Source organism: Barbatula barbatula (genome assembly GCF_947034865.1).
Source record: "Barbatula barbatula genome assembly, chromosome: 5".
In the NCBI taxonomy this organism is placed as follows: Eukaryota; Metazoa; Chordata; class Actinopteri; order Cypriniformes; family Nemacheilidae; genus Barbatula; species Barbatula barbatula.
In genome coordinates, this window is record NC_136769.1 from 14,924,784 (window position 1) to 14,941,240 (window position 16,457).

Genomic DNA, 16,457 nt, shown 5'->3' on the forward strand with positions numbered 1-16,457 from the left:
CAACACAGTACTGATGCCATTGATACCATACCACTGACTTATCAAAAGGAAAATAGTTTGGTCACACTATATTTACATTTAGGCATTTGGCAGACGCTTTTATCCAAAGCGACTTACATGGCATTATCCTATACATTTATACATAGGTATCTACAATCCCCTGGGATCGAGGCCACAACCTTGTGTTGTTAACGCAATGCTCTTACCACTGAGCTACAGGAAAGCTATATCATGAAACTACACCGACACTAAACCACCGATAGCTTATTATTCAGAGTGATATCTGCAAGAACAGATACTGACGATTAAATAAATATTTCTTATCTTCTGATTGTTATTATTTCTTATTACACGGCTCGTTGGAATGCATGATTCTGATTGGCCAGTCACCACATTTGCAGGATCTTTGCTCCCAGATAAGAAGCGCTCAAAACTAATAACACACAGTAACCCGGATGCTTTTCATTTTGACAGGTATAGTTTAATATTACACAAAAGATAAATATAAATATGTATTTTAATGACATATATGACACTGTATTTACAAATGATTAAACCAAATTGACTGTTGGTGATTTTTGAACATCGTTTCTTACCTTAAAACCAAAAGTAAACGTCTTTTCCTTGTGGAAGGTCTACATTTGGTAAAAAATTTGCTATTAACATATTTCAAAATCACATTTCATGTCCAGTTTATTTCTCATATGGCAAGTAGACGTGAAATAAGCGGGATAATGTACAATCAGCCGACTGTTATCGTGAAATAGGCCCCTTCAGTGTGATCCAAGATCCATCGGTTACTGATCACACTGTTTGGGCTTATTTCTGTGATAAAAACCGGCTGCCTAAACATTATCCCTTACATAGAATGACTATTAATATTGAACATCAAGCTGATGATAACATTTTCTATATGCAGAGCACAAATTCATTGCAATTTCCTGTTCTTTTTTGATTGACCCACTCCTAATCCTTCACTGTTAGATAACTACAGACTGGTCTCTCTCCTCCCCTTCATTGCCAAAACTCTGGAGCGTGTTGTATGTAACCAGCTCTCCTCCTTTCTCACGCAGAACAACCTCCTGGACAGCAACCAGTCTGGTTTCAAGAGCGGTCAATCCACTGCGCTGCTCTCGGACATTGAAACCCTAAGACTGGAAAGAGAAGCCTCAAACTCCTCTGTACTCATCCTACTCGAACTACCTGCTGCCTTTTACACCATTAACCATTACATTCTCCTGTCGACCCTCTAGGCTATGGGTGTCTCTGGAATGGTGCTACAATGGTTCAGGTCTCACCTCTCAGGTAGGTCATTTAGATTACCCTGGAGAGGTGAGGTCTCGGAGTCCCAACATCTCAATACTGGGGTGCCTAGGGTTTAGTGCTTGGACCGTTGTTCTTTTCCATATACATGATATCCCTAGGTTCTGTCATTGCGAAACATGGATTTTCCTATCACTGCTTATGATACAAACTCCACCTGTCATTTCAGGCTGACGATTGAACTGTTTCTTCATGCATTTCAGCATGCCTGAGCGACATTTTGTTCTGGATGAAGGACCATCACCTGCAGCTGAACCTTGCAAAAACAGAACTGCTTGTAATCCTGGCTGGGGATTGCACAACCTCTCCACTCAACTGGGCCTATCAACCATCACATCTACCAGAACGGCCAAGAAGCTTGGAGCCATGATCGATTATCAGCGAAACTTCACGGGTCATGTTGACAGCACCCGGTCCTGAAGATCAATCCTCTGAAATATTAGGAAAATTTGACCTCTCCTATCTGAGCACGCTACGCAAGTCCTAGTCCAGGCTCTTTTTCTGTTCAGACTGGACAATTGCAATGCACAACTGGCTGGACTTCCAGCTTGCACAACCAAACCTATACAGATGATCCAGAATGCAGCAGCAAGAGTGGTCTTCAATGAACCGAAGAAAGCACACGTCACTTACTCTCTTCATTAAGTTACATTGGCTCCCTATAGTGGCTCACATCAAATTCAAGGCTCTGTTCTTGGCCTACAAGACCACCACTGGTCCAGCACCCCTTATCTTCACTCGCTAATGCAGACTTATTTACCAGCCAGATCCCTACACTCTACAATGTCTTGTAGTGCCATCCCAAAAAGGTAAAAAAAATCACTCTCAAGTACCTTCTCTGGATCGGTTCCACATTTATGGAATGATCTGCCCACTGCTAAAGGATCAGCAGATTCTGTAGCCATCTTTAAGAATGTGCTGAAAACACATCTCTTCCATCAGCACCTGACCGATCAGTTCTGACTTCTATCTCTTTTCTACTCTTTCTATCAAAAAAAGAAAACTTTGCTTTGTATACTGTGGTAGGTTCTTTGATACCAGTTATATTGCACTTTTTGTTGTACTTTTGTTGTTCTAATTGCTTCCATTGTTTACCTCATTTGTAAGTCGCTTTGGATAATAGCGTCTGCCAAATGTAAATGTAAATGATATATAGCCCATGATCATCGGCTGTTGGCCCAATAGCATGGAACATTGCTTTTATCAACCGATACTGATAATTTATCGATATATCGGTGCATCTCTACTAAAAACATTAACAATTTTGAAAATGTCTGTTACAGATATGCTTCTGATAAGCGACAAAATGTGCAAGCCTTCCTCACTCAGAGCATCTCCAGCCATTTGAAATGTATGCTAATTCCAGAGAACATAGCGTGAAAACTATCCATGAATCAGCTTTACTGCTCGGACATGAAGTCTTTACAGAACAAGGGATGGTGGTTGAAAAGAAACCGACCAACAAACCAGGACTCTGACAGTAATTTGCAGAGAGGCTTATTTTATGTGGCGTAACCAGCCAGGGGAGACGTTTGCTTTTAACAAGCGTCTGTTTTGGGGCTCAGCATCTGCACCTAAAGGAAGAAATAACTTACAAACATCTGACAATTCATCTAACTGTGACAAGAACAAGCAAATGGGACCCAGAATATAACAGAACTCTTGTGGATTTGTGTTATGCTTTTCATCCATATACTGTTTTTAGATATAAAAATTCTGACCTTTTCCACACAAAGTCGATAATTCCAGAGAGCAATAATATACAATTGCAGAGAGTGAAAAAATAAAATATTAGATGTACAATAGCAGGGGTCTCCCACCTTTTTATAAGCGAGGGCTACCCGAAGAGATAAAATCAGGACTATTTGTTGGATATCATAAGAAAATACTTTCAAACTTTAAACTGTGTGATGCATAGTGATGCTTTATTTTATGTTATACTTAACTTTTATGTTTTTGTAATATGTTTTTTAGCATTCACAGAATTGTGTATTATTGTGGTTAAATTATTATTTTTTAAGTTTAAATGGTATACAAAATAGTTTGAAACAGTTTTCATAAAGAGATTGAATAAAAAAAATCTAATGTAAAATAACACTTCATAAACTCGTCTTTAAATTAAATATACATTAATACCTTAACTTTAAAAGCTAAACTGCGTGTTTTAATCCAGAAAATCTTTAGATCTTAAATTCTACCACATAAACCAATTTATAAGGAGTGGGCAGAGAAATCATAATATATAATATAGGCATACATTGTTTTTAATAGAAATGAACATATTAAATTATGTTTGGTTAACGTTGTCAGTCGGGCTGGTTATGTTATCCACAAGGACGAAAACTTTTTTACTTCAATTTACACATACAGCATTAATACATAAAACATGTGCTCTTAAGCACTGTTTTCGTCTAGTAAGTCAAGGAGAACAAAGGCATACCTTCTTCATTATCTGGGGCACAATATCACTAAGGAAAATGTAGGTTTCTGCAATAGATTAACTGTAGATTATTTCATAAACAGGCTATATATTATAAATTATTTGCTGCTCAGTGTAGAACACAATAAACGTGCAACTTTCGGAGATGAATGCTCTTTAGGAACGCAGCTGTATAAGACCTGTATAAGACCGTACCGTAAACCGTACCACTTTCCTGTCAGACTTTGGCTAAAGCATTTTAGAACAACTTTCCAGATGGTGTACAAGGAGACGGGACAGTTGGTTAGTCCAGTTATGCCGTCAATTGAGGAAAGTCTCATTCATTTTTGGATGCACATCAAGGAGTTTATTCAGTAAATGTGTTTTTATCGTATTTAATTGCACACATCTTCTTGTCATATAAAAAGTGTATCCGACTCAATTCAGCGCATACTTTTTAATGCGCTTTTTTAGAATGTATTTTATATCTTTGCATTTGAAATGTCTGCGTGCAGCACTCACATCTTCGCATTCTCCCAGAGATCAAATTGAGATCTCTTTCAAATGTTTTTGGATTTAAATAAATTTACAGTGGCAAAGCTTAAAACAAGTGCAAATGATAAACTTTCATGACGATGCAGCACTCGACAGATCGGTATTGTCCAGAGCGTCAAAGTATTGTTATATGTGACTTCCTAAGTCTTAAATTAAATCCAATGCAAATTTGAAACATCATTCTTATAAATCACGGTATGTATCTGTTATTATATACATTTTTCTGAGTAAATGTATTAGATCTTAAGCCTTGAAAAACAACATTAATGCCATACACAGAGTATAAATGTGCGTGTCTTTTGACAGGCATGTAATGTGAGTAAATAAGTGTAAGAATGAATATAAATGAACAGAATGAATCACATTACTGAGTCTCACACTTATGACATTGTTTACCACAGCCTGAGGCTGCTTCCTGTATCCTTTTACAATTATAGACACCCTTCTACAAAATCACATCTACATATAATAGACTTTTTTCATATAACACACTATCATTCACCAAATGGCACAAACTGGGACCAAAATTGACTTGCCAAAACTGCCAGTGGCGAGTGTACTGAGATCCAGTTGTAAAAATATGCTACTGGCGATGAATCTATATACAATTTTGCTATAGAGACAAACATTGCTTTATAACAGCATCAAAGCTATAAAGCACCTTAAGACTTTAGAGTTTTATGGGTATATAAGAAAACTGAAATGTGAGGGAGAGAGATTAAGAGACGGAGAGACAACAGCAATGAGATTTAGAGGATAAAAGCCAGTGAGGCAGATCATGACACATCACTAGCATGCAGTGGCGGCTCCAGACAATTTTGATTGGGGGGGAATGTGGGGTCCTGGTCATTTAAAGGGGGGTCTCATGAAAACCAACAGAAAATACAGTGGACACGGCTAATAACTGCATATTAATTCTACTAAACAAATAAAACAACAGAGCATATCAACTACTTTGTTTTTAATTAATTAATCAATTGTAGTTTGCAAACAATATGCCCGAACTTTAATTGCCATATCCACACCCAGTGCCGCTGCTAGTCATATTGGTGCCCTAAGCATAATTCCATTATGATGACCCCCCCACCCTGAAATTTGCCAGTTTAACTTTTTATTACCAAACATATAACTCAATACCAATAACACAATAGCAGCATCACAGTATAAAACTTAGGAACACAAAATAGAGAAAGTAAAATCTTCACAGCTTTGCTGACTTTGTAAACATATGTGGAATAGCCAACACACACTAAACATTTGAAAGTGCAAACTTTTCTTCAGTAAACAGAATTAGTAGCAGCACATCCACATTTCCCAAATTTAAGTTAATTAAACATGGACATACCTGCATGTGATGCACGGGCATCATCTCGCAGTTTCTTTAACTTTATTTTCTCTGATCTTGACTCCTAATGTCTTTTCAGGGCCATTTCCAAATAAATTGCCTAGACTACCGTCTGTCAAGCTGCGTCGGGCGCATGCGCGATCAACCGGCGCTGCCGCGAGGACCGTACATGGGCGGGTGGTGGTGATATAGGATTGTACAGCCGTTTTTTTTTTACATATACATGGCTAAAATGTGCCTGCCTAATCATTTTTCTATAGCCTAATGAAATAATATTAGATTTAAAAAAAAATGTTTTTTATTATGCTATTTTTGCTGCCGCCTCAGCACTTTTTGGATTCAATTGGATTGGATTTAATTTATTGTCATTACACACATACAAGTACAGTACAACGAAATGTATTCGTACACTTGGTGCCTTACGCACAGCGCGTGATGCGCGTGGGAGCGGCGGCGCTGGCCACACCCATGACAGAAAACATATTTACAATCCAAAAGAACGACGCGGGTATGATTTTAGTTGAGGCTGGCTTGGTTTCTCGGCTGGGCCATGGATTAAATCCCCAGTTAAAGTCACTCCGCCGTCAGGATTCCCACCATCCGTGCCCGCTGTAGCCCTCGATGAGGCGCCATTTCTTTCCATCTGCTCACCTGTCTCCTTCGCCCTTTTTTAGGTATGATAAAGCGATACAATTTTAGCTTCAAGAAACGTGCATAGCAGCTCTTGCGGGCTCGCGACAGCGCCTTGAACGCAATGACGCAAGGCGCAGCGGCAGCAACGTTCATGGTGCGCATTGATTCTTATGTTTATATATTTTTATATATCGACTAAATTATTAATTATTATTGTTCTGCGTTGTTTGAAGAGAACCATTTTTAAATCATTATACCGGATATATATTTTAATATATATCAAATATTTTTTTAATCAGGAAGGGAGTGGGGGGTCAAAAGGGGGCCCAAGGCGTTTTTTGGAAGGGTCTTGAGATCCCCCAAGACCCCCCTGGCGCCGCCACTGCTAGCATGATCCATATCCTGTATCAGTGACTTAAACACACTCACAGCATGACAGCACAGTAAATCTTAATTAGGACATACTGTACACGAGGTATCAATTTTGCAAAACAAACACAATTATATAAACAATTTTACCCCTAAAACAAAGTGAACCCACATACTACAAAACTGATGCAGAGGCTCATCCCATACAAATGTTGAGATACACTACAGTATATACAGGCAACATAATAACCCCTAAATGACAAAATTGGCGACATAAAGGTTGCACGCACGCACACATACAGAAATAGTCAAAACACTGACCTTAAAGCTCCAGTAGTTTGGCTGTTGCTATGGAGAGAGAAAGAGAGGGAGAGAGAGAGAGAGAGGGAGAGAGAGAGAGAGAGAGAGAGAGAGAGAGAGAGAGAGAGAGAAGATAGAGTTACTTAGACATTTATCTCTGTGTGTGGTCACACCTCATGCACAGCCACCATCTCTAACCAATTGACATTTCTGGTGATAAAAAAAAATGTGAGAGGAGATAGACAAAGAGAGAAAACGAGAGATAGAATCAGTGATTTCTCATGAGGTTTTGAAAAAAAAAAAAAAAATAAAAGCAATACTGCATAACTTAAAACTCTAACACAAAGTGGAATAAAATAAAACATAACTTTTTGTCGCTGCGGTGGTTTTCTTTTTGTACAATAATTGTTTGACATTTTTGTGTACAATATTGTACCCTAAGAATTGTTGTGTAACTTTAAAGGTAGAGTTAAAAACCTTGTAAAAAGTCAAAAAAAAACTTTTATGCATGTTAAGGTACAAAAAAAGAAGAGGTACCAAAAGCTAAATTGAATATTTATTATTTATTTCTTAGTTGTATACACTACCAGTCAAAAGTTTTTGGACACTTACTCGCTGACTTATTCATATTTTTTACAATTTAGAAAAATTGTAAGCTCATCAAAACTGTAGAATAACACAAAGGGAACTTTGAGGATTGTGTTATGAGGATTTAACTATGAGGATTAAAACAAAACAAAAAAATCAAGAAATGTTCCCTTGCCATTTTCTCAAGCTGCTTCTTGGGGTTTCACCCCAAAATGCTTTTTAACAATATTAAAGGATCTATTATGTGCTTTTACTGACAGCTCTTTTTCATTATTCAGTCTAAGTCATGCATTTCAAAGTTGTTTTTTATTAAATAATATCGTATTAGTTTATAATATTTTTTGCACACTTTTATTTTGTCTATAAAATTAATTTCAGACATTTAATCATACACCTTCAGATGAAAACCTTTTTAAGACAGCGAGAAACATTTCATTCAAGTGTCCAAAAACTTAAAAAATCTAAAATCTAAAAACTCATCTCAATGAAGGTGTTTGGAGGCTTTATCCTTATTCTTCAATCACCTGCCCTGACAGACTGACTAACTGAAAGGATTGAAGCAAATGAGAAAGAATTTATTAAAAAGATTCCCCCTGTCTGCTGTCTTGGCCTGCTGCCCAGACCCATCAATCATAGTAAGGTAAGATGGTAAGATGGGTCAGGTGTCTCCTCACCTACTGCTGCCATTACATCTGTGAATTTCACTTTTACAGTCGGAAACGTCAACAAGCAAGCATAAAACTGATGTCGCAGTCTCTCTCACTTTATGTTGTTTCTTGTCACTTAAATGTTTTGGTCACTCTTTCTAACTGTTGCTCACGGTCTCTCTCAATTCCTCTAAAGACGATAGAATACAATTGGTGTGTGTGCACTTATTGTATGTGCATTTGAGTGTGTCCAAGCATTTTTTCTTGAATTTAGCAACAAACACTCACATATCTTAGTGGACTATCCTTTTGACTATTGTTTTAATACTTAGCTAGCTAAAGATAGTTTCTACACCCAACTCGTACACACGCATTTTTAGATGATAATTAAACAATAATTAAAACAATTTGTACACTTACAGGCGTTTTCTTTATGAGGACATTTGTTGTGTTATACAGATCTAAGGAATTTTTCACCACTAATAAAAACTTGTTGCATTTAAATTTTGCATTATTTAGTATGTTTATTAAGCAGGGCTGTTGGTTGTAGCAATTTCACATTTGACTATCCTTGCGGGGATCTTTGGTCCACACAGTGTAGACAAATATGGCATACAACACGGTTTAAAAAAAACTAGTAAAAAAACTCATAAATACAAATATTCTTCTTATACAAGAGATAGTTCTAGCCAAGTTTGTGTAGAAGTCTGATGGATCAGGACCTCTGAATATTTTATGTGCAAGTCTAGACTACATGATGTAATGAAACGTGCGTGCATGTGCACGCGTGTGAACATACATTTAGAAAAGTAATCTTAATTTATAAGCTAGTACCATGTAAAGAGTTTCAAATTAAACTTTATTTAACTTCAAGTTTCAAAGTGTTTTGGTACATTTTCATCAGACATACTTTTGATTATCAATGATGAATGGCAAAAAACACAAGTGTTTAAAAGTAAATCACTTCCCTCTATACAAGACCAGCATTTAAGTAACTCTCATTTAAGCAGTTTGATGTCTACATATAACAGTTGTTTTGAATTACTTATAAAGTGATAAGAGGTTTTCCACAAAAGCAGTTCATTTAGCCTACTGAAGCATTACATCCATTAAAAAACACCTTCTTGTCTCCTTTACAGTATACTGTTGCATTCTGCTTTGTTTTTCTAACCTTGGGGGCTCTTCCCAGGGGAGGGGCTTCTGTCCTAACCTCACTGAACCGATAAACCCCACCCTAAATCCCTTCTGAGATGTTCATCTCGGCAGGTTGACACTATAAATGCATTCAGACAATTTTTTTTATTTTGTAATATAGAAAGCTACTTTACTTACTCTGAAAACTTGATTGTAGATTATCTTCTTTTGAGAATCTTACAGCTTTAAGGTAGCTTCTCCAAAACAAACAATACACTTTCACAGACCCACTGCACAAGGGTCTTCTCTCCAAAAAAAGAACATTTATTTTGGTCAGTATTTGTGTGCTACTGATCTCTGGGAATCTCCCCTGCTCTTCTCATATGACCCTGTCTTTATTGTGCTATAGAACAGGTTTAACTGGTTGCCGTGCCCTGCCTCTTTTAATGACCGATGCTCCATACCCCTTCAGGAAGAAACGGGTCAGATTCAGGGCAGGGTTTTACCTGCAGGGATTTATTCTAGGTTACCTGATGTCAGGTGCCACAGATCGGCAGATGGACCTGCTGCTGCCAGGTGGTGTTCTGCTACTGAACAACAGCCTGGATGAAGCCAAGCTTCTCAAAGAATCCAGGGGGATAAAGAGTACCTTTAAAAGAGCCTGAGATTTAAGTGACTTCTTTTGGACATCAATGCAATATTAATGTCCTTCAAAACACTTCTGATATGTGACTTGGCTTCCTGTTCAGTGGAAGTAAAATAATTTTTTTTAGTTTTTAATAAAATTCATTTTTTAAGTAATGTATTTAGTATAAATAGTTGCTACAGACTAACTCAACTCTTAATAAAACTCAACTGCATTTTTTTATTTAAAAAGTTAAGGGATATCCCTCAACTGAAAGTAGAAACCGGTTAGAAATGGTTATAAACAGACATACAAAAACAAATACACACCCCCTTGACAGTGTCCTGCCACTGTTTAAAACACACAGCAAAGTCACCTGACTGCTTCTAAATCACTTTGATGTGACAGCCATGATCCGGCCGTAAAACTTTTCTCTATTATGTTGCCTTTGATAAATAACGGAAGTATCCAATGTCATCATATTACATAATTAGATAATAATTGAAAAGCTATATATGAATGTATGCACAGCAGAGCCGGTGGGCTGTGTCTTGCAGATGTTATATTCCCCTGACACGCAGAATTTCAAGGAGCAATATGAGGCCGGCGTCCTCAGTTGCTAAGAAACACCAAATGAGGGGTAGCTGGTTGTCTAAGCCAGCAAAAAAGCAACAGCACCTTAAAGGGTTAATAGGTGCAGTATAAAGAGAAAAATGTTGTCCATACACGTTTATTTATTATTTAAATTATATATAAATGTTTATTAACTTTTCTATTTTCTTTTTTTTCTATATGAATGTATGTGTATGTTTTTATAAATCTAAAATTAATATGCACAGACATACTGTATATTAACAATCACATTTCAATTCTCTCTCTTTAGTTCACTAAGACCACTTGTAGTAATAGAAACCTTGTTTACACTCAAACAACCCTTCAGATAAAAACACACGTCACCACATTGCATTTGAATATGCTGTTTGTGATATTTTTACATACTAATCCATCCAGATACATCCCGGACCACATCAAACGGCATCTACCAGCCTGTCAATCATCCAAAATTAACGTTACCTGCTTACTGTATGTGTGCAAACCAGCTTCTGTTTCTCTGATATTAACAAATCATGCAAAACTTATCCATCCTTGTTTATACAGAAACTGGACACAAATTCTACCATTCCACTTTAGTAATGTTATGTTTACAGCACCAAACCTTTGTGAAGCAATAGTGTGCAAAATCCTTAGCTCCGTTCTATCATCCAATAATTCATTACTTTAACTTGACTGATGCGTGCCGTCGTGAAATTGCAGTTCCAATCACATCAGTCACAGGAAATGCATTTAATGCGCATGTTACTATCAGGTATAAATGACAATACTTTTGTACTTTAGAAGCCCATGTGTACTTGGCAGCAGAATCAAAGTCAAAAACACACACTCACAAACGCCACACACAACAATCAGGCCTAAACTCTGGATGCGTCTAGTCCTGTGACCAGCATTAGTCTCCACCTGAGAAACATGTGTCCGCCCAGCAAGACTACATCCAGCGTGACAGAAGGGCAGGGTCGTTATACATCACCTGATCTGCATGCAAAACACCTCGTTCTCTCTCTCTCTCTCTCTCTCTCTCTCTCTCTCACTCTCTATCTCTCTGGCACATGCAGGCAGGCGTACGTATTCACTGTCACAAGCGTGGATTCACTCACACTAGCTCACAAGCACATGTCCATTGGCAATGCAACACAATAACCCAACTGCACACAAATAAACAAATGAAAGCTTACTCACACACACATACCGAAAAACAAACACAGGTATTGTCTATCTGCATCTAGTTGCCATGACAACCACGCTCACAAATAGCAAACAAATAAAGGCATCATTGCAAATCTCACCTGCACCTGCACGCGTGTCTGAGTCCTCCCTGCACACACATGTACACCAGCTAGATGCCTTCAGACAGTCAATGTTAGCAGCTGGCTGTCAGGTGCACAGAATACTCATTCTCTTATTCCTGCCCTCTCTCTCTCTCTCTCTCTTTCTCTCTCTCTCTCTCTCTCTCTCTCTCTCTCTCTCTCTCTCTCACACATGCGACGGCAGCGTTTCTTATTTAATTCATTACAGCATCGGCTGGCTACTGGCTGCCTGTTTTAACTCTTCAGTGCTGCAAAAACTGGCTGAGCGTAATTAACTCTCCTGCTGCCGGTTTGCGCACCGTTGCACTCATCTATCGCCGCTCTCCATCTCTTCTTCTCCTCTTCCTCCCCTCCCCCTTTCCATTTTTCCACTGTGCCGACGGCAAAGGCTGCGGAGAAGCAAATGAGGAATCCCTGTGATCCTGCGTCTTCCTGTGTCACTCCTTCAGAGGTGAGGATAGTCCAGAACACTCCTCTTCTCTTCCTTGGCTTTTACGCTTTTCACACACTTCGTCTCTCTCACTTTCTTTCTTCCTTGTTCGCTCTGTCTCTCTATTTCTCTTTCACTCCAGCCTGACCTTTGCAATATGATATCACCAGTTTCCATATAAGGGCGACGTTGCCTTGGCAACCATGGACTCCACCTGTCTCTCGCCAAACCTCCCTGCCTCTCTCTCTCTCTCTCTTGCTGTTCAATTTGATCCTACGTACATTCACTTCCATATAGGCATTAAAGGGATAATTCACCCAAAAAAATGTATTCCGTCATCATTTACTTCAAAACCTGTATGAATGTCTTTGTTCTCCTAAACATTAGGAAAGATATTTTGAAGTCAATATGAGGGCGAGTAAATGATGACCGAATTTTTTTTTTTGGTGAACTATCCCTTCAAAGAGTAACTTTTATAATGTATGAGACCAATGAGAGCAGACTAGACCCTCTGACCAACAGATCAGAGTAGAAACTTATTGTTGGACACTCCATAAACCAATGCAGGACCTTAAAAATCACAAAATATTTACTCTTTAAAAGAAATGGAATGAAGATTCTGCCATCGTTTACTTTGCACAATTCTTTATAAACCCATGACTTTCATTGTTGGGTGGATCACAAAGAGAGTCGGCCAGCAGAATTTCCAAGTGGTTGGGGATAAGTCAAAGCCATGGGTAAGTAAATGTGAGTAAATAATGACAGAATTTCATTTTGGTGACAATCTAAGCAAGCAAATCAAACTTGTATAATTGACAACAAACAGCCATTCCTAAGCCAATTGAGCAAGCATTTTAAGATACATAATGCACTGTGACAAGCTTAGAAAAAAATCCAATATGGAGAGCAAATGAAATGTCATTTATAAATTAAGGTTTTCATTTCATTCTCACTTCAGTGTAATTAAAAATTTATTATTTTTCCAATATGTGAGTGCTATGTAATTTTACGTTTATAAAATAAAGGGATCTCACCGGTAGCTTTGCAACAAGTTAATGTCAAATTGCTGAAAACCAGTCGATTGTCTATCTTTGTGGTGCGTAGAATTGCTGCCTATATCAGGTGTACCAAATCATTCTGTAATGAGCTTCATGAGCATTAGGATGCTGCCTAATGTAAGCAATGCTGGCAATGTAAACAATAGGTGCACTAGAAAATGTGTGTCGAAGAATAAAAGATGCTCGAAAAACAAATGATTTCCAGAGGGGATGTAGAGATGTGGTGATAAATGGATACGGAGTATAATTGGAGACTGAAGCTATAAAGATTCCGCTTAAAAATATCAGCATAACAGAATTAAAAGATTTTAGCATAAATGTACCTGTTACCTGTCTCTCTCTTGCACTTCTCATGTACATAGCTGATTGGCTGATGTTTGCCTGATACAATGACATCATCCATATTTGAAATCACCATTACATCATCTTCCATTACATCCAATTCACTGCACTGACTGCACTGTCACTATCCTCCAGCATGCGGCTGGATTTTATAGTATCTACGGCTGGAACAAAATGTGTTTGTGTGTCATTTTGACAGCTTATTTCAAGCTGTGGGTAGGGGGGGTAGTAAGTGTTTATTCGTTGCCTCTATATAGACACGCCAGTGATGCCTTCAGAATTTCTGATGGGTATAATTTTAAAACCACATTTAAGTGTGTTTGACAAAGTAAGAAAGTGACAAAGTTCAACCAGTAATTGCCAAATCACCCTTTATAGGCCAAGACTGGTTGCCCACTGAAGCTAAGCAAGGCTGAGCCTGGTCAGTACCTGAAAGGGAGACCTCCTGGGAAAGCTAGGTTGCTGCTGGAAGGGATGTAAGTAAGACCAGCAGGTGCTCACCATGTGGTCTGTATGGGTCCGAATGCCCCAGTATAGTGTTGGGGACACTATACTGTAACAAGCACCGTCCTTTGGATGAGACGTTCTGACTCCCTGTGGTCATTAAAGATCCCATGGCACTTCTCATAAAGAGTAGGGGTGTAACCCCAGTGTCTTGGACAGATTCCCTCCACTGGCCTCCTAATAATCCCCACCCTCTGAATTGGCTCTATATCTCTCTCTCCTCGCCACCTATACCTGGTGTGTGGTGAGCACACTGGCGCCATTGTACTGTGGCTGCCATCGCATCATCCAGGTGCATACTGCACACTGGTGGTGGTTGAGGAAAGACCCACCTCATATGATTGTAAAGCGCTTTAGGTGTATAGCAATACACAATAAAATACTATACAAATGCCTCATTCTTCCCAAAAAATGTCTCTCTGTTGATCAGAACAAAGAAATGTATACAGATTTGGAACAACTTAAAGGTAAGTAAATGACGACAGAATTTTGTAGCTTGAAAGTAAAAGGGACATAATAGGCTATTAAAGTCCAGAACTCATTCAACCCTAAATCTGATTGGTTAATAGAAATATTTCAACACAAGACTAAAACTTGTACAAACCTGTTCCCGTGCGTTCCTCTCGGCTGTGCCCCTCATGCTGTTGTGTGAAGGGGATGGAGAGGGTGGTAGGGAGTGCTGCGGTGGGTACTTGTTCTTCAGGTGGTCCATGAAGGCGTCCCGCTTGCGTTCCATGTCGGCCTTGTGCAGGTTGGTGAGGGCCTCCAGGCTCTGGGCGGCGATGACCGTGTGACGATGCTCTGAGGTGTGGACCAGCCCCACGTTGGAGAAGCGTCGGGTGCTGTTTCCCAGCGTACGATACTCGCGCGGGTACTCCAGGTCATCAGTGGAGATCATGTGACCTCCGGAACGCTCCGGGTCTGTATTGGGAGATGAAGGGGGACGATGAGGAGGAGTTGAGGAATGTGTGGCACCAGAACACACACGCATTCATTCGGACGTGCGCAACAACACATGCATGCAACAGCACAAACACATTCGCAAGCAGACACAAGCAAGTGTCGGAAGAGAGAAAGAGAGAGATGGAGGAAAGGGTGAGAGAAAGATAATAGGATGAGATATTAGACTTATTACAACAGAAAAAGGCACAGGAGCGAGTGGCTGCTCCTCGCAGAGCTATTGATCTCGGTTTTAGAGGAAGAGAAGAAACAAAAAATAAATAAAAGCACCGAGAAATAGATCAGAGAAAAATACTAAGCCAAAATGTATCTGTATAATATTACATTACAGCCTGTCATGTTGCTTTTGTCAGCTAAAGTGCCTTTTCTTGCTTACCGAGAACACATGCTGGATCACAAACACACAAACCTTTGCATGCTTAGTCAGACATACACATGTGAAACATATGATTATTCAAGCTGGGAGAGAGAGTCATTGAAAACAGATAACTACAGAAGTTAGGATTTATTAATAATAAATGTTTTTTGAAACTTGGGGTTGGGCTCACAAGTTGGTGTGGTGATACAGTTTTATGTGTTAAAGTTTGACTCCTAGTCTTATGTACAGTTTTTCATCTAAATCAATTATGTTCCACAGAAAGAAAATTTTCTTTCTATATATATATTTTTTTTGCATAAAATGAAAACGGGAGAAAGATATATGCTCTGGTTTGTTTCAGACCTCAAATACTGCAAAGACAGCAAGTTTATATTCGATTTTAAACAATACAACAGTAATATTTGTACATAAGGACTTTTTTTATTTGATTTAAAACGTTTTATCACAGTCTTGTCGTGCTGTCAGTCTTTCATGTTTCTGTTGGGTTACTATGACTACAATACATCTAGAAATGCTGCCAAAATGAAACATTTCAGCATTAATATATTATCTATTTTTCAAGTAATCTGATGATACAAGACTTGCCTTGAAAATCTTCTGTAGTCTTCATTCACATTTAGGGGTTTTACAATATTGCTTCTGCGATAACTGATATCAAAACCATGATTATAGATGTCCTATTAATGAGTCACATCACAATATTATAAACTGTTCAGCACACATGTACATTTTTGCCTTGAGTCACACTGGTTGCAAACTCTTTTTCAGCCTTCATACATTTGTACTTTAAATGTGTTTCATTGACCAAGTAAAAGACAAAACACAGAATATAATGAAAGATAAATTTGACTGATAGCATCACTAATTTCTTTAAAAATATATTGTAATAGACACTGTGATAAAACCGCTATCATGATATATGTG

The 16,457-nt window shown here is 38.5% G+C and overlaps 1 protein-coding gene across 1 annotated transcript in view; it reads right to left on the reverse strand.

Moving 5' to 3' along the window:
- srcin1a (SRC kinase signaling inhibitor 1a) overlaps window positions 1-15,092 on the reverse strand; it is a gene marked incomplete at both ends in the record, with an annotated part of 46,680 nt that extends 31,588 nt beyond the window's left edge. The window contains 2 exons of the mRNA XM_079456483.1: window positions 6,966-6,992; window positions 14,799-15,092. Coding sequence (XP_079312609.1) covers window positions 6,966-6,992; window positions 14,799-15,092 — 321 coding nt within the window. The remainder of the gene's footprint in view (window positions 1-6,965; window positions 6,993-14,798) is intronic.
- Between the last annotated feature and the right edge of the window lie 1,365 nt (window positions 15,093-16,457).